Below are 19,398 nucleotides of genomic sequence, written 5' to 3' on the forward strand. Positions count from 1 at the left end.
TAGTGTGCGAATAATCAAGCATTGACAATAGTCAATTGTATTGGCGGCACAGAGGGGACCCCAAAATAAATTCTGCTTAGCATTTATAAAGGCTTGGGCCAGCCCTGGGTTTCGGACACCACTACAAATGGCTTTCCCCTCAAATAGTGCCCTATTTAAGAGTGATTTCAGACACAGCCGCTGTGTTTTCCTCCAACAGGCAATCCGGGGTGTCGAAACATACAAAACGTATACAAAAACATTTGACACAAAGCAAAAACATATATACGGTTTATATCTGAAAGTCCTCACGTTATTGGTGCATGTGTAAACATAGTCAATGATAAGTGTTTTATTGATTATATAAGACCTAAATGAAGGTTGCAGCACACACATTACTGTACCTCATTGTTGGCCATGTTGAGTTTGGCACTGAGCTCCTCTCGTATATTGTCCAGTTCCTCTCGCAAAAGGCTCTTCTGTTCCTCTAGAGAGTTACGCTCCTTCTCGAACTGATCCTCCATCTCCTATAAGTCCAGCAGAACATGCCGATTACAAATGACAACTGCTTACATACATGTGTGAAACTTTTTGTGTTACTGGAGATCAGACAACCGTGTGCTGAAATTGTGTTAATCTATTACTTCACATTTCGAAGTTATAGTTCACCAAAAATTGAACATTCTGTCATTTACTCACCCTCATGTCAATGCAAATCCATGCGAAGAAAGAAACTCGTACAGGTTTGAAACAACATGAGGGTGAGTAAATAATGTCAGAAGTTTCATTACTGGTTCATGATAAAATTCTTTTTAGGCTGTGGCATTTTGAAAGCATCACTGTCTGGAAACTTAATTTCAAACATGTCAGGGTAGTGGCTTAGAAAATCCTTTTAATATCTGTCTCGGGAAGTATGAAAAAATAAGATGACAAGATTTGCAATGCAAAAACAAAGCGTGAGAAGAAATTAATAACTATATATTATTCGTAATAAGATTCTTCAGCTTTCTAGATCTCTCCTGGAAAATAATACAGAAACTAATCATAGCCATCCTGTGACATTTACAAAATGAAATGCAATTTTTGATTGTGTCCTGCCCACCACAGTCAGAGGATGCAATGGATCTTATTATACCGCTTTCAAGTTTGATTTGAATTAATATTCCTCACATATTTTGGTTATGCTCTAAGAATTTAAATTCTGTAATAAATTCAGCCTGAGCCGCTTAAATGTACAGACTCCATTAAATTTTGTTTTGTAGATATTTAAAATTAAAATTAGAATCATTGATTTGGATTGATAAAATGTTACAGCTGTATTTTTCTTTATTTAACATTTTAAAAATCAAGGCAAAAAGAAGCATGAAATTAATATACATTAGATGTTTTAATGATTTATTATATTTATGCTCATTAAGGCTGCATTTATTTGATTAAAAAAAGATTGTGAAATATAATTACAATATAAAAAGACTGTTTTATATTTTAATATATTTTATGAACAGTTTGTCCTCAAAGTTGATGTGTTAGAAGCAGGAAAAATGGGCAAGCGCAAGGATTTGAGTGAGTCTGACAAGGACCAAATTGTGATGGATAGACGAGCATCTCCAAAACTGCAGCTCTTGTGAGGTGTTCCCGGTCTGCAGTGGTCAGTATCTATCAAACTGGTCCAAGGAAGGAACAGTGGTGAACCTGCGACAGGGTTATGGGCGGCCAAGGCTCAATGATGCATGTGGGGAGCAAAGGCTGCCCTGTGTGGTCCGATAAAGCTACTGTAGCTCAAATTGTTCAAGAAGTTAATGCTGGTTATGATAGAAAGGTGTCAGAATACACAGTGCATCGCAGTTTGTTGCGTATGGCGCTGCATAGCCGAAGACCAGTCAGGGTGCCCATGGTTACCTGGGGAACACATGGCACGAGGATGCACTATGGGAAGAAGGCAAGCCGGCAGAGGCAGTGTGATGTTTGGGCAATGTTCTGCTGGGAAACCTTGGGTCCTGCCTTCCATATGGATGTTACTTTTGCACGTTCCACCTACCTAAGCATTGTTGCAGACCATGTACACCCTTTTATGGAAACGGTATTCCCTGGTGGCTGTGGTCTCTTTTAGCAGGATAATGCGCCCTGCCACAAAGCAAAAATGGTTCAGGAATGGTTTGAGGAGCACGAGTTTGAGGTGGTGACTTGGCCTCCAAATTCCCCAGATCTCAATCCAATCGAGCATCTGTGGGATGTGCTGAACAAACAAGTTCGATCCATGGAGGCCCCACCTCGCAACTTACAGGACTTAAAGGATCTGCTGCTAACATCTTGGTGCCAGATACCACAGCACACCTTCAGGGGTCTAGTGGAGTCGAGGGGTCAGGGCTGTTTTGTCAGCAAAAGGGGGACCAACACAATATTAGGTCACAATGTTATGCCTGATCAGTGTATATGTCAAGGCTAAAACTCTCAACCTTGTTAACTTTCTGAACAACTCATAATTATAGCCCAGAAATATACAACCCCAAATCAGAAAAAGTTGGGACAGTATGGAAAACACACACACAAAAAAAGAAGTGATTTCTAAATTTACTTTGACTTGTATTTCATTGCAGACAATATGAACACAAAATATTTCATGTTTTGTCTGGTCAACTTCATGTCATTTGTAAATATGCATCCTTTCCTGTCATTCAGACCTGCAACATATTTAAAAAAAAGTTGGGACAGTAAAGCATTTACCACTTTGTAGGGCTGTCAACGAATATTCTAAATTCGAATATATATTCGAATAGTTTTTAAAAAACGAATTTCGAAGGTGAAAATTAATATTCGAATAAATAAAAAAATGTGGGGAAAAAAAACGCCCGCGGTAGTAGAGGCGTGGCTGTCTGCTTTGCGAGTGGGTGCTAGCGCGCCTGAAGCCTTGTGTACTTTGGCCCGTCTCCAGAGCGCGAGCCCACGCTGACTGCGCGCTCCTCCCCAAACGGACGAGGCGTTTATACTTGACACGCTCGCTGTTGTGCTTTTCTTTGAAACGACAGATGGCGACTCGGAGTAACGTTAATTGTTCTATAAACTATCAGGAAAAGCGTCGCGAAGAAGTGGGCTAATGTACACAGGTGACGATATTTATTTTAGTACACTTCACCGAAAACCACACTACAAAAGAATCATGTAAAACAGATCAAAATAAACCTTGATATTACTTGTGACATGATAACAAAATGTATGTAGAAATGTAACGTTAACTTATACAACTCAATGTATGATATCTAAATGTTTCCTAATTTCACTAAACACTTTAGTGAGTTTTCACTTAGTTTCGTGAACTTTTCTTTATTAAACGGGCTTTTTTATGCTTTTGTAGGCTCGTTTTGTAAATATAAGCAACTAATTTGTATGTGCAAACTAGACCAGCCGTACTTTGCATCGCCCGCCACAAGCTCTCTGTCTGCAACACGACAAGAGGCCATAACGGAGAAATTAATTTTGTTCATTTGTAAGGACATGAGAGCGATCAGGGTCGTGGATGGGGCAGGCTTCAGGGAGTTCTGTCAAGCAATGGAACCGAGGTACTGACTGAATAGATATTGCATGAATGAAGGATAAATGCACTGCTGCCACTGGTTTGATTATTTACCGTTTCATGTCAAGGAAAAGTTCCATGTTTAGCACAGCACAGCTCGATTCAATAATATGCTGTAAAACTTATATTAATATTTGTTTCAATCACTGAATGAAGCCTGCTATATAAGAGTCGCGACCTTAAATTGCTTGCACAAAACTCTTGATCAGTCTCAAAATGTGTGTGTGTTCATTTAACCCGTTATGCGCAGAGAGGGTGAGGGTGAGAGAGAGAGTGAGGTCTGCGGTCTTTAGCCATTAGTGATTTACTTGTTTTAGTGTAGGTTATACGTTGTCAAATATGTTTAAACTTAATTAGACTACCTATATAAGTAGTTATGTGTCTTTGTATTCATTTGTCCTGTTATTGACGTAATGCGCGTCATTGATAAAATGCGCAACCAGATGTTCGAATAGTTCGAATATTCGTGCTTTTTTTAGAGGGAATATTCAAACGTCATTTTTGAGCAATTTTGACAGCCCTACCACTTTGTAATGTTGCCATGCCTTTTCACAACACTTAAAAGACGTTTAGGGACTGAAGACACCAAGTGATGAAGTGTTTCAGGTGTAATTTTGTCCCATTCTTCCTGCAAACAAGTCTTAAGGTGGGCAACAGTACGGGGTCTTCGTTGTCGCATTTTGCGCTTCAAAATGCGCCACACATTCACTATTGGAGACAGGTCGGGACTGCAGGCAGGCCAGTCAAGTACCCGTACCCTCTTCCTCCGCAACCAGGACTTTGTAATGTGTGCAGAATGTGGTTTTGCATTGTCTTGTTGAAATATGCATGGACGTCCCTGGAAAAGATGTCTCCCTGAAGGCAGCATATTATGCTCCAAAATCTCTATGTACTTTTCAGCATTAAATGGTGCCTACACAGAAGTGCAAGTTACCTTTGCTAAGGGCACTGACACAACCCCATACCATGACAGACCCTGGCTTTTGGACTTGTTGCTGGTAACAGTCTGGATGATCCTTTTCTTCTTTGGTCCGGAGCACACGGCGTCCATTCCTCCCAAAAAATACCTGAAATACTGATTCATCTGACCACAGTACAAGTTTCCACTGTGTGATGGTCCATCCCAGATGCCTCCGAGCCCAGAGAAGTCGACGGCGCTTCTGGACACTGTTAACATAGGGCTTCCTTTTGGCACAGTACCGTTTTAACTGGCATTTGTGGATGTAACTACGTATTGTGGTACTTGACAAAGGTTTGCCAAAGTAGTCCTGAGCCCATGTGGTGATATTGCTTATAGATGAATGACGATTCTTTATGCAGTGCTGCCTGAGGGATCGGAGATCACGGTTGTTCAGCTTAGGCTTGCGCCCTTGTCCTTTACACACTGAAATTCCTCCAGATTCCTTGAATCTTTTAATTATGTTATGCACTGTTGAATGTGAAATATCCAAATCTCTTCCTATCTTTCTTTGAGGAACATTGTTTTTAAACATTTCAATAATTTTCTCACGTATTTGTTGGCAAACTGGCGATCCTCGGCCCATCTTTGCTCCTAAAGGATTAGACCTTTCTTGGATGCTGCTTTTGTACCAAATCATAATCACAATCACCTGTTGACATCACCTGTTTCAAATCACATCATTATTTAACCATTTTACCTCATTACTAGCCCTAAATTGCTCCTGTCCCAACTTTTTTTGAAATGTGTTGCAGGTCTGAATGACAGGAAAGGATGCATATTTAAAAATGACATGAAGTTGACAAGACAAAACATGAAATATTTTGTGTTCATATTGTCTGCAATGAAATACAAGTCAAAGTAAATTTAGGAAACACTTCTTTTTTTTTATTTGCGTTTTCCATACTGTCCCAAGTTTTTCTGAATGGGGTTGTATATTAAAAGAAGCAAGTTGATAACACGTCCTTCGGATGAGACGTTAAACCGAGGTTTCTGACTCTCTGTGGTCATTAAATATCCCAGGATGTCCTTCGAAAAAGAGTAGGGGTGTTACCCCGGCATCCTGGTCAATTTGCCGATTGGCCCCTGTCCATCATAGCTTCATAATCACCCCCATATACTGATTGGCTTCATCACCCTGTCTCCTCTCCATCAATCAGCTGGTGTGTGGTGGGCGTTCTGCCGCAATATGGCTGCCGTCGCATAATCCAGGTGGATGCTGCACATTGGTGGTGTTTGAGGAGATTCCCCCCTTCCATAGGTAAAGCGCTTTGAGTGCTTAGAAAAGCGTTTTATACGATATAGATAGATGTTGACATATTAAAGATGACAGAGATGAGATAATCTATCCCACTTATCTCAAAGAGCAACGGCGAGCTCCTTGCACATGTTGATTAAAGTGAAGTCCGCAAAAAAATCAAACCCATGTCACTTCATTTCTGTGCATATTCATATACACATCACCCACAAGAACAGGCAGTGAAAATCCTGTGCGTATGCGGGCGTGTGGGCCTCGAGGAGAAAGAGGTCTTAAGTACGCCTGTTTAAAAAATTGATGGTTAGCACAGGCGAGCAAATGGGCTGAGCGCTCAGAATAGCAGACAGGTGTGCATAATTCACTCCATCCCCAATTCAAGGCACACAAATATGCAAATGGCACCTCTTGAGTGTCCTGGTTGTGCCTCAGTGACATAAGACGTGTGTTAAGATGGTAAAAATGGATCCATGTCAAATTAAATAGAATCCGGTTGTGATCTCCCTCCCAGAAAATATCAAATACAATCGCACACATGCGACTCTATTCTGTGGAGGATTCCAAAATAAAGGTTCTTCCAACCCCACAAGGTCTGTCATCAGAGTAGTGAGTCACCAAACTCACTATGGACACACACTAGAAACCGAATGCGCTCTGGAAAAGAAAGATAAAGAAAGAGAAAGAGAGAGTGGAAGGGCCCTAGGCTTCTTTTAATATAGGACGTCAGCACGGCCGTCATGCTGTTTCTGTACAAGTCTGTGAGTCAGCGGCACATTTTAACAGGAGGCCACTCTCATTGATTATTCATCTGCGCCTCAATTTTTCAAACTACATTTCCATTTCTGAGAGTAGCGGCTGCAAAGGCGTCGGTGCGATAAGCCCAAAGCAGCCACGCTGTAATGTGATTAACCGTTTGCTGCTGCGGCATCACCGGCGATGTCCACCGGAACAAAGGTTTGCTGAAGGGTCGTACTGGTTTGACAGCAGGTGATAAAGGCGGAGCAGGCCGGCTTTGGGCAGGCATAATCTCTGTAAGCATGAAGGAATCTTTTCAGGAAGAGAGAAATTGAGGAAATTAGATCCATTCTAAAAGTTTGGGAAATGTAAAAACCATTGAGCATGTAGAAACTATACGCATTATTAGGATACCGCACTGCTTGCATTTGCATGATAGTGTCAGCATCTAGCCTGAAAAGAAAGCTTCCTGCTGAGATACCTGTTCCATTTCTACTTATGCTCAGGTGGTGCTGGACTTATATATCTTAATTCATATGGGTCAATGCCGTGCATATTTAAGTGCATCATTTCCTTTCAAAATTATTTGATACATTAATGACATGTATCATTTTATTCTATAAAACCAATTTAGTTTTTAATTTGTTTTTAGTACATTTAAATAATACATAATTTATGTTTTGTTATCTTAAACCCCAGGTGGTGCAACTGTCCGAAACAAATGAACAGACTAAGAAAACTATTTAAAATGGTGTCTTAATAATAAAAAACTAAATACTATGGCATCATTTTAGGTTTGAAACCTTTCATAAAAGCCGTTTTTTAAAATAAATATCTGTAGTTTTAAAGCTGTTGAGATAATTACAAAACAATTTTCCAGGAATTTGTATATTCTCAAATGTCAGGTATATACAGTACTGTATATATAGTAAATGTATTATTTACAACATTGTATTATTATACATTATCCACACATACACAACTATTCAAAATGGGGTCTGATCTGGGGTTAGTAAGATTATTTTATTCAAAAGACTCAGGAAGGAAGTTTACATGGTTACAAAAGACTTATAATACAAATAAATGCCGTTTTTTTTTCCATTCATCAAATGATCCTTAAAAACTGTACACACTAAAATATTGAGCAGCACAACTGTTTTCTACATTTATATATAATAAGAAATGTTTCTTGAGCAGCAAATCAGCATATTAGAATGATTTCTGAAGGATCATGTGACACTGAAGACTGGAGTAATAATGCTTTGACATCACAGGAATAAATTACATTTTAATATATATTAACATAGAAAAGAGTTATTTTAAATTGCAATAATATTTCTAAATGTTACTGTTTTTACTGTATTTTTGATCAAATAAATGCAGCCTTGGTGAGCATAAGAGACTTCTTTCATTAAAGCAATAAGAACAAATATTCACACTTTAGTTTAGGGTACAATTCTCACTATTAACTAACCATTAACTGCCCGCTAAACTTACTTTAGGTAGTTGTTAAGTTTAGGTATTGGGTAGGATCAGGCCCGTCGCAAGGGGGGTGCGAGGCCCTGTGCGAACGTGATGTGCGAGGCCCGGGGGTATCCAAAGCGACTTACAGGGACAATCCCCCTGGAGTAACATGGAGTAAAGTGCCTTGCTCAAGGACACACTGGTGGTGACCGCTGGGATTGAACCAGCAACCTTCTGCATATCAGTTCCATGGTTTAACCCACTGGACCACATCTCACATATATTAACGGGGGTCTACTGTTGCTAAAGTGACAAACAATTTGTTGTTTATGTGGATATTTAAGAATAAGGATATTAAAAAAATTGTATATTCAGTTCAACAGCATTAAGTTCAAGCAGTTAAACTGTGTAACTGAACTGTAACGCACATTTTGACATTTCAATTCTGTTCTAAATTATGAATGGGTCAAACGCGCTTGCAAAACGGCCTGAATCCACTTGAATGAGTTTGGACTGCTCTCTCACTGACTCATCTGAAGAGATACCCCAGTCAGTAAAATAAACATACAGTATTAAGAGAACCAATGCTGTTTTTCAGTCGTTTTCCTCAGTGAACATGCGCTAAATGGATGTCTGAAAATTTCATTGCATTTTGCAGTTTTCAGATTTAAAAACGTTTAAAACGTTTAAAACGTCAAGAGTTAGAGTAGGCTTTACTCGTTTTGTGGTCCCGTTGTACGGTGGCCCAGTAGTGCACAACACAACGAAATTTAAAAAGCATAAGTTCACAACACAACGGAATGAAACCACAACACAACGAAATCAAGACACAACACAACGAAAAATCCACAACACAACGAAAAGTCCACAACACAACGAAAAGTCCACAACACAACGAAAAGTCCACAACACAACGAAATAGCCACAACACAACGAAATAGCCACAACACAACGAAAAGGCCACAACACAACGAAATAGCCACAACACAACGAAATAGCCACAACACAACGGAAATGCTCCCAACCACTAGGGGACTCTCGGAGTGCGCTAAAGTTAGTTTTCCTTGCATTGTTCTATATAGATTCGCCAATCTTACAAATATTTAAACACTACGATCAGTTTTGAGTGTGCAGTTGTATATCGACATGAAATATCAATTAAAAATCACTTACGTGCATAATAGCTGCATATTTATACTCGAGAACGCTTTGACCCGCTGCCTCGGCGCTAAGGGAGCGTCTGCCAATTCCACCAAGTTGAAATAATTTGTATGAATTAAATTAACTTTTTTTTTTTTTTTTTTAAATTACAATGTTGTGTTGTGCATTATTAAGTCAATTTTACCAATACAATCAAGCTGTGGAATTTTAACATGTCTGTTTTTAAACGTTAAAAAGTAATTTGAATTCATACAAATTATACATTTCAACCAATTGGTGGAATTGGCAGACGTTCCCTTAGCGCCGTGGTATCGGGTCAAAAGCATTCTCGAGCATAAATATGCAGCTATAATGCATGTAGGTGATGTGATTTAAAATTAATATTTCATATAGATAAACAATGGTTAGCCTACATACTGTTGAAACTAATTGTGGTATTGATTTCTTTGTAAGATTGCCAACTCTATAGAACAGTGGCAACTTTACAGCTCTCCGAGTGCCCCCGAGTGGTTGGGAGCATTTCCGTTGTGTTGTGGCTATTTCGTTGTGTTGTGGATTTTTCGTTGTGTTGTGGCTTGATTTCGTTGTGTTGTGGATTTTTCTTTGTGTTGTGGCTTGATTTCGTTGTGTTGTGGTTTCATTCCGTTGTGTTGTGGATTTATTTTGTTGTGTTGTGAACTTATGTATGCTTTTTAAATTTCGTTGTGTTGTGCACTACTGGGCCACCGTACCGTTGCTCTCACTGACGCTCCGAAAAGGTAGTAATAGTTAGGCTATGCTTATTTAACTTTATAGTGTTAAATTAAAAACCTTTTGTGCGTAGGCTTTGTAGGTTACGAGCTTTCAGAATACACTTTAGTATCAGTGTCTCTTTTCTGCCGTTTTGTTAATGACCTCTTAAGTAAACCAATACATAACTAACAAAAGCAGCGCTGTTTGAATCTCCTCCATAATTGTTATTGTTGCAGACAGTGTCGCACAAAAAAATGATTACTGTCCGTCGGTGACTGGGAGGAGCAGGCGCGCACAGTCCTACATCACTGGATTAATTTGCCTAATCTACCGGTATTTTTGACCGCAGTGGAAACGCAGACAGTAGCAGGTCTGGGGGGAAAAAGTTCCTGTAAAAAAAGTTCCTGGTACAAATTGTTCCGGGTAATTTCGGTGGAAACGGGGCTTTAATAGTGAGAATTGGACCCTTAACTAAAGTGTTACCGAACAAACATTAAAAACATTGGTCAACATCGCCATTAGACTTTGGCTTCAGTGAGCTGAAAAAGAACACACACCCTGGGACGATCTCTGAGCAGGAAAGAGTAATAACTCACTGCTGCTCTATATGTTCAGCTAACAATCTGGTGAGTGTGATTTATATTTACACAACGATTAAGTAGTTGTGAACTGTTTGGATGTGGATGTGCAGTCCTGCTGGCAGCTGCCTATTTTGAGGGAGGGTGACAGATTGCGCTCAATTCCGTGCAGCTTTGTATGCTTTCATTTCATATGCTATCAGCTAGCGAAATCAAAACAGACGGTTTAGTCATTACATTTGCTATTTACGAACCTGCCTCCACTGATGAGTGAAATAACAGTTATTCCTTTCATTGTTAAATCAATAAAGATCTAGTTTGTCCTGTCTGGGACACTTTAAGCAGGGTGGAGAGGGTGAGATGAGGCAGGACGGACGTGAGAGTGTGTGAGAGATGAATTTGCACTATTGTGCCTAACGAAGCAAGGAAGCCTTTCTACCAAACCTCCTGGAGCTGAGGCACCTGCGCTTTCCCTTTCTGTTTCTCTACTGGATTAGTTTTTTTTTCACTCACACACTCCTAAAAACAGTAGAGAAAAAGCTGGAACAAGCTGGAGAAAAAGTGGTTGACCTACATATCGCCATGTCTGATATATAGTGGTCAAAATGTGGCATTTTTTAAATATCGGTATCGGCCGATATACACTATATTGCCAAAAGTTTTGGGACGTTTTCCTTTACATGTGCATGAACTTTAATGATATCCCATTCTTAATCCGTAGGGTTTAATGTGGAGTTGGCCCACCCTTTACATCTATAACAGCTTCAACTCTTCTGGGAAGGCTTTCCACAAGGTTTAGGAGTTTGTTTATGGGAATTTTTTGACTATTATTCTATAGAAGCGCATTTGAGAAGGCCTGGCTTGCAGTCTCCTTTCTAAATCATCCCAAAGGTGGCTGTCGGGTTGAGGTCAGTCAAGTTCCTCCACTCCAAGCTCACTCATCCATGTCTTTATGGACCTTGCCTTGTGTGCTGGTGCGCAGTCATGTTGGAGCAGGAAGGGGCCATCCCCTAATTGTTCCCGCAAAGTTAGGTAAAATTGTCCAAAATGTCTTGGCATGCGGAAGCATTAAGAGTTCCTTTCACTGGAACTAAGGGGCAACCCAACCCCTGAAAAACAAGCCCACACCATAATCCCCCTCCAACAAACTTTACACTTGGCACAATGCAGTCAGGCAAGTACCGTTCTCCTGGCAACCGCCAAACCCAGACTCATCCATCGGATTGCCAGACAGAGAAGCGTGATTCGTCACTCCAGAGAACACGTCTTTGCTCTAGAGTCCAGTGGTGGCGTGCTTTACACCACTGCATCTGATGCTTTGCATTTCACTTGGTGATGTAAGGCTTGGATGCAGCTGCTCGGCCATGGAAACCCATTCCATGAAGCTCTCTATGCACTGTTCTTGAGCTAATATGAAGGGCATACGAGTAGCTATTGACTCTGCAAAAAGTTGGAGACTTCTGCGCACTGTGCTCCTCAGCATGCGGTGACCCCGCTCTGTGATTTTATGTGGCCTACCACTTCATGGCTGAGTTGCTGTTGTTCCCAATTGCTTCCACTTTGTTATAATACCACTAACAGTTGACCGTGGAATATTTAGTAGTGAGGAAATTTCACGAATGGACTTTGCACAGGTGGCAACCTATCACGGTACCACGTTTGAATTCACTGAGCTCCTGAGAGCGACCCATTCTTTCACAAATGTTTGTAGAAGCGTCTGCATACCTATGTGCTTGATTTTTTTATACATCTGTGGCCATGGAAGTGATTGGAACACCTGAATTCAGTGATTTGGAGGGGTGTCCCAATACTTTTGGCAATATAGTGTATATGTATTTATCGGTTTGTGGCCGATATGTTGGAAGCGGGACTGATTTGTCAGGTTCTCTGTTTAATAGTCCTATCTAGTTAGAACCGTTAAACTAAGAAAGCAAACAGTACACGAAAAAGTATTATAACGTTTGCTTTTCTATTATTAGTATTGGCTAATAAAAAGGCAAAAACTATTATACTTTCCCATTTACTGTCAGTATTTAGCAAATATGCATTTATATAATTTAAACACATTATCTCATAAACATTTAATTTCACAAACCTTGCAGACTTCAGCTGTGATATCTTAGATCTACAAGTATGCATTTGTAGACTGCATACTAACTGATACTCTGTGTGTAACAGACTGCCACTGGACACACACTATCAACAAACTTTAAACCCTTGATTTCAAACTATATGCTACGCTATATCCTATATTGCCCACTATGCCATATTCACGTCATGCATTTTCACTGTGTGCTTTATATAAAATGAACGTTGCCATGTCTTTATTTGAAAAAATGAGATTCCCAGTGCAAATAAAAATGAGCATATCACTGAGTGCACTGTTGGTGACAGTGTTTACTTCCTTTTTATTAATATTTTTTAACAATTTCTTTATTTGGGAAAAATAGTGTAATATGATTTCACAATCAAGAAGTTGCCATCTAAAGTATGTCTGTTTGTTTTATACTTATACTTTTCAAATGATTTATTTCTAATTGAATAATTATTAACTATAATAACATTGGCCATCGATATTGGTCGACCGCTAGTTATGATTAAAACAAAATGTATTTAACAGCCTGTTTATATTGGAGAACCATGTAAAGTTCCACAAACTACATTTATTCTCTAGTTAGAAACTCATCTGGTGCTTTCAGAGGCATCATGCACCTGCTTTTTTATTTGACGTGGCAGTTCTGGTTCACTTAATGCCCTAGGCAAGAGGAGACATGACCAAAAAGAATATTTTTTTTAACAACTTAGTAGTTATTTATTTAGGTGTACGATATGTTAGGCTGCTTTCACACTGGCACAAAAAAAATCCCAGATCGAAATTTGTTGCACACGTGTAACCGATCCTACTAACCCACTCCGAGCGGGATTCGAACTGTGGTCTCTGACATGGGAGACAGGCGCTCTAACAAGGAAGCTAAAGATCACAAATTTTTTTAACGATTTTTTTATATTTCTGTGTAGCTTCAATTTATTTCAATTTTAGTATATAAACTTAAACCAAGGCTAACATTTCTAATTGTATATATATATATATATATATATATATATATATATATATATATATATATATATATATATATATATATATATATATATACACACATCAGACATCAGGACATCAGGGATAAAATTGTAGACCTGTACATGGCTGGGATGGGCTACAGGACAATAGGCAAGCAGCTTGGTGAGAAGGCAACAACTGTTGGGGCAATTATTAGAAAATGGAAGAAGTTCAAGATGACGGTCAATCTCTCTCTGTCTAGGGCACCATGCAAGATCTCACCTCGTGGGGAATCAATGATCATTAGGAAGGTGAGGGATCAGCCCAGAACTACACGGCAGGACCTGGTCAATGACCTGAAGAGAGCTGGGACCACAGTCTCAAAGGAAACCATTAGTAACACACTACGCTGTCATGGATTAAAATCCTGCAGCGCACGCAAGGTCCCCCTGCTCAAGCCAGCACATGTCCAAGCCCATCTGAAGTTTGCCAATGACCATCTGGATGATCCAGAGGAGGAATGGGAGAAGGTCATGTGGTCTGATGAGACAAAAATAGAGCTTTTTGGTCAAAACTCCACTCTCTTGTGTTTGGAGGAAGAAGAAGGATGAGTACAACCCCAAGAACACCATCCCAACCGTGAAGCATGGAGGTGGAAACATCATTCTTCAGGGATGCCTTTCTGCAAAGGGGACAGGACGACTACACCGTATTGAGGGGAGGATGGATGGGGCCATGTATCGCGAGATCTTGGCCAACAACCTCCTTCCCTCAGTAAGAGCATTGAAGATGGGTCGTGGCTGGGTCTTCCAGCATGACAACGACCCGAAACACACAGCCAGGGCAACTAAGGAGTGGCTCCGTAAGAAGCATCTCAAGGTCCTGGAGTGGCCTAGCCAGCCTCCAGACCTGAACCCAATAGAAAATCTTTGGAGGGAGCTGAAAGTCCGTATTGCCCAGCGACAGCCCCAAAACCTGATGGATCATGAAGAAGGTCTGTATGGAGGAGTGGGCCAAAATCCCTGCTGCAGTGTGTGCAAACCTGGTCAAGAACTACAGGAAACATATGATCTCTGTAATTGCAAACAAAGGTTTCTGTACCAAATATTAAGTTCTGCTTTTCTGATGTATCAAATACTTATGTATTTGTCGAATTACTTTGTCGAATTACTTAAAAATCATGTGATGTTCTGGATTTTTGTTTTAGATTCCGTCACTGATAGTTGAAGAGTACTACCTATGATAAAAATTACAGACTTCTACATGCTTTGTTAGTGGGCAAACCTGCAAAATCGGCAGTGTGTCAAATACTTGTTCTCCCCACTGTATATATATATATATATATATAAACATAAAGATGGGTCGTGGCTGGGTCTACCTGGGTGGTTTATAGTACTAGTACTAATAATTGTGTTTTTTCAAAACTAAATCTGGTTCACCAATTGTTCTCCCTGATCTTCCACTTGCGCTCAAAGGTACTTCCTGTTCTTTCTCAAGGTGAACACCTCCTGACTGATGCTAGACAGCGAGTTACATCTTCAGTCTGAAACTAACGTCTAAAGTGCAGTCATGCTGATATCTCAAAAGGACAGCTCTGAGAGTGTTTAAAAAGCTGTATGTGGACACAGCTGACAGCGATGGGTGTTGTGGCAGGGTTCACTCACGGACAGGAGGCGGTTCTTCTCTTTCTCAGAGATGCTCTGGGTGTTCTCCAGAGCGGCCCGGTGCTTCCTGGAGAGCTCCTCCACCGCCCGACTGTGGGTCTCCTTAAAGTGAGCGGTGTCGTCTTCATATTTGGCACGCAAGTTTAGGAGCTCCTTCTCATAGATCTGCTTTTCCTCTCGAAGTGACTGTTGAGAAAAATTAAAACACAAATGTATTTAACCTGTTAACTGTCACCCCCCTTTTTGAAAATATACATGAAAATGCACTATACAAACTTAAATGGTTGCAATTCAAGAATGCTTTGGAATATAGACATAAGTTTGGTCTCATTTTAAAGACAGTCAGCAGATTATGGCTCAAGTGAAAACACTTCAAAAAATAAAAGTATGAAAAAGTTATGAAAGTTTAAATTTACTGTTAATCAAATGTACTGTACTAAATATTTTATATTTTATGTAAAATATATATGTTACAAAATAATTTGTACTCTAAAATTACTATCACATAAAAGCCAAATGTCTAACCAATTTGTGTTCCAAATTTGAAGTTGATATCACAAAAATTGAAGTTCCCATGAGATTTTGTTTAGGCGCTGTACCACAAATAGCCACCGGGTGTCATTGAAATTCCATAGATTTTTTTTACGCAATCTCCTGTAACAAATGTATATATTTTTGTCCAAATATCATAAAACAGTGGGCAGATATAGAACTGTGAGACTCAGACCTTTCCGACAATATGTGTTTTGTCAAGATTAGAAAAGGTTTTTATTATAAAGTTTTAAAAATAAATGTTGTAATATGAAACATGACGACGCCCACTAGGGGAGGAGCCGCTAGAAGAATTTAGAGTACCGTTTCCATTGTAACGCAAAATCCGACTTCAAAACAGTTTTCACAGGATGAATCTTGAGTTCGTAAGCTTTCGAAAGATATATAGTTTGTCAACATTAGATCAGGATAAATATAGGATATAATTGTTTTAAACATGCAGTGGCAAATGGGCCCACTGGTGGGCCAGTGACAGTTAACAGGTTAAAAGATGGTTTGATGCTTATATAAAAATACAATATATAAATAAATAAATAAATAAATATTAGTAATTATAATATAGTAATTAGTAATTAAATATATTAGTAAAAAATCTAAACATGCAAATTTCATTATCGTCCATCTGTTGCATTTGAATTTGTTTATTAGCATTTTTTAAATTGTGTTACATTTTCTGAATATTTACTATTTACATTTATTATATTACATTACAAGTTTGGGGTTGTAAGAATTTTTATATATTTGAAAAGACATCTCTAATTTTTTACCAAGGCTGCATTTATTTGATCAAATATACAGTATGCTGTGAAATATTATAATATTTTATTTTCGTTATGTATTTTCGTAATGTTATGTATTCATGTGATGTCACAGCTGAATTTTCAGCATCATTACTCCAGTCTTCAGTGTCACATGATCCTTCAGAAATCATTCTAATATGAGGATTTGGTAGTCAAGAAAATGTCTTATTATCAATATTGAAAACAATATTTTTATGCAAACTGTGATACATTTTTCCGTATTCTTTGATGTACAGCATTTATTTGAGATTGAAATCTTCTGTGACATTATAAATATTTTTTCTGCAACTTTTGATTTAATGCGTCCTTGTTGAATAATATATAATATAAAATTATTATTATTTTTAATGCAAGTTGATTATTTATTAAGCATTGTGAAACATCATATAATGCAACTGTGTTGATGTTTTTGTTTTTTTGTGTTGTTTGGTTTTGTTTAGCTTTGAGTCAGGAGATGTTAATTATTGTAGAAGTCACATTTAATATCGCTGACATCAGATAAACACTTCTCATTATATATGATGAAAAATGAAGCTATTGCCCTTTTCATATTCACATGAATAAACAGGACACGAAAGTGAGTCTGTGAAAGTTCGAGTACGTTTTATGAAAAGGGCACAAACTGGTATCAATAAGAGACACTGCCTCTTGTTCACAAATGTTATGAATCCAATCTAAAAGTATAACAATGAAAACCGAAAGACACCTTCAAAGCCCACACTGACATTGTGAAGCAACTGCCCGCAAGTAAATAAACTTCCTATTATAACACCAGCAGAAGTGTCGGCAAAGTGAATCACTCCACAATGCTTTCCCGCTCTATTTAGTGAGTGTTGTCATAGTAACACCTAACTCAAGGCTGTGCTGCTAACAAACTGTGATGTGGGCGACAGAAAGAAATGGAGAGAAAGATTGATGAGACCTTTTTAAAAGAGAATTATTCTGAAATTCAAGCACACAGCAGCAGACCATAAAGACAGCCAATAATAACATGATACTTCATATATTCTATATAGGAGTAATTTTTACAAATTTGACTAGTTGGTCTTAGGGAAGCGCTGAAATTAGACTGGTTTCGCCAGATCTGAAGTGCTTATAAGGGTAATGTTCACACATTCCCATGTTTCCAAAGCAACTAGAAGGAACACAACGGAGTGAAAGCGATGACGGGAGTCTTTATTAAAACATATTTAGACCTACGTTTAAGATTGATGTATTTGAATTGTATATAACATTTCTATCCATTTGGATTACAGAGTTTTAACATAACAAACTTAATGTGCTGCATATTTGTCAGTAATACATAAATTAAACTGGTAAGAAACAGATTTCTGATTTAATAAACTGAATACATCACAATAATCAGGTTTTTATATTTATTATCAATAAATCAAATTTCAATCGATGCATTTTAACAACTGAATATTATATATGTATATATGGGTCCATGACATGATGCACATATTTTTTTTGTGTGTCCAAGTGAATTATTTCCTTTTAAAATAATTTGATAAATTAATTACATATACCACTTTATTCCATAAAACCTATTTGGGTTGAATTCATTTTTAGTACATATGATTTTATGTTTTGTTATCTTAAACCCCCAATGTAAAATGTAAAATGTCAGGTGGTGCAGCTGTCCGAACAAATTAACAGGCTAAGAAAACTATTCAAAATGATGTCTTAATAATAAAAAATAATAAAAAATAAAGACTATGGCATCATTTTAGCTTTGAATTGTATAAATATCAGTAGTTTCTAAAGCTTTTGAGATAATTGAAAAACTTTTGTCCAGCAATTTGTATATTCTCAAATGTCAGGGTGGTACAACTGCAAACATGGCTCTTTTATTATGAATTGATAAGGTAATAACAGTAAACGGAGTGAAAAGATTTGTATATGTCTATCAAATACTGATAAAACTGCTAATTTCAAGTATGGGTAGGTTGGTACACTTTCCATGTCAGGTGGTACAACTACAGTATACAACTATATCTATCTGTCTAAAAATTGAATTAAAGAGCACCTATCATGGAATTTAGAAATGTACCTTTCATGTAGTGTGTAACATAGATCTAAGTGAACAAAAACATCCTGCAAAGTTTGAAATATGACAGTGCACCGTATATAGTTATTTTCTTTCAAAAGTAAGAGTCGACTCTGAGTCATTTTTAAGAATCGTTAGAAGACCGAAGCTTTTTCTCTGACTAGATGACGTCAACTTGTCAAGTTATTTGAATACGATACGCCCACTTATTGCGCTCCAAGACGCCAGTGAAAACTAGAAAACATCATGGCGACGAGACGCTGTGTTCTGAAGTGCGACTCAAAAGCAAACTTTTTTCATCTGCCCAAGGATGAGCATTTGAAGACTAAGTGGCTTGAAGACAAACCATACATCGTCGCGATTGTGTGTTTATTAGTCTTCAAATGTCTCTATTTGCAGAGACATTTGCTTTTATTATGGACTTCTATTATGGCACATGGTATCTTCTTCGTCTGTCTGTACCATATATGGACTACATGTGCACAGAGCGCCCTCCGGCTGCCAGTATGAATTGAAAACAACACATAAGAGACTCAATCGCTCATGATTAGGCTATCTGCGCATTTTGAGGAAGTATTGAATAAAAAAATACTCCTCTGTTTAGAAATTTGACACAGACATATGAGAATCTATCAATATGTCTCCTCATCTGCACACTTTTGAACTAAAAGCCCTGAGGGATGTTGATTTGTCGCGAGTCTTCGTGAGGAGAATAGAGGAGTTTTTTTATGAATGAGATCAGCTGAGGCTCATATTACAATCAAACGGTTTTCATATTCATAACTCCTGACACATATTAACAAATTACTGTCACTATAAGACTTTGATGGCCGTTCCGTTT

At 38.4% G+C, this 19,398-nt stretch overlaps 1 protein-coding gene across 2 annotated transcripts in view; it reads right to left on the reverse strand.

The window, feature by feature from the left end:
* The window catches only part of fam184ab (family with sequence similarity 184 member Ab), a 208,681-nt gene that overhangs the window by 115,890 nt on the left and 73,393 nt on the right, over positions 1–19,398 (reverse strand). For both annotated transcript variants that reach the window (XM_079832089.1, XM_079832090.1), the window contains exons 6-7: positions 15,156–15,341; positions 384–506 (exon numbers count right to left, since the gene is read on the reverse strand). In XM_079832089.1, coding sequence (XP_079688215.1) covers positions 384–506; positions 15,156–15,341 — 309 coding nt within the window. The remainder of the gene's footprint in view (positions 1–383; positions 507–15,155; positions 15,342–19,398) is intronic.

This window comes from Gobio gobio (genome assembly GCF_949357685.1).
Source record: "Gobio gobio genome assembly, chromosome: 12".
Classification (NCBI taxonomy): Eukaryota; Metazoa; Chordata; class Actinopteri; order Cypriniformes; family Gobionidae; genus Gobio; species Gobio gobio.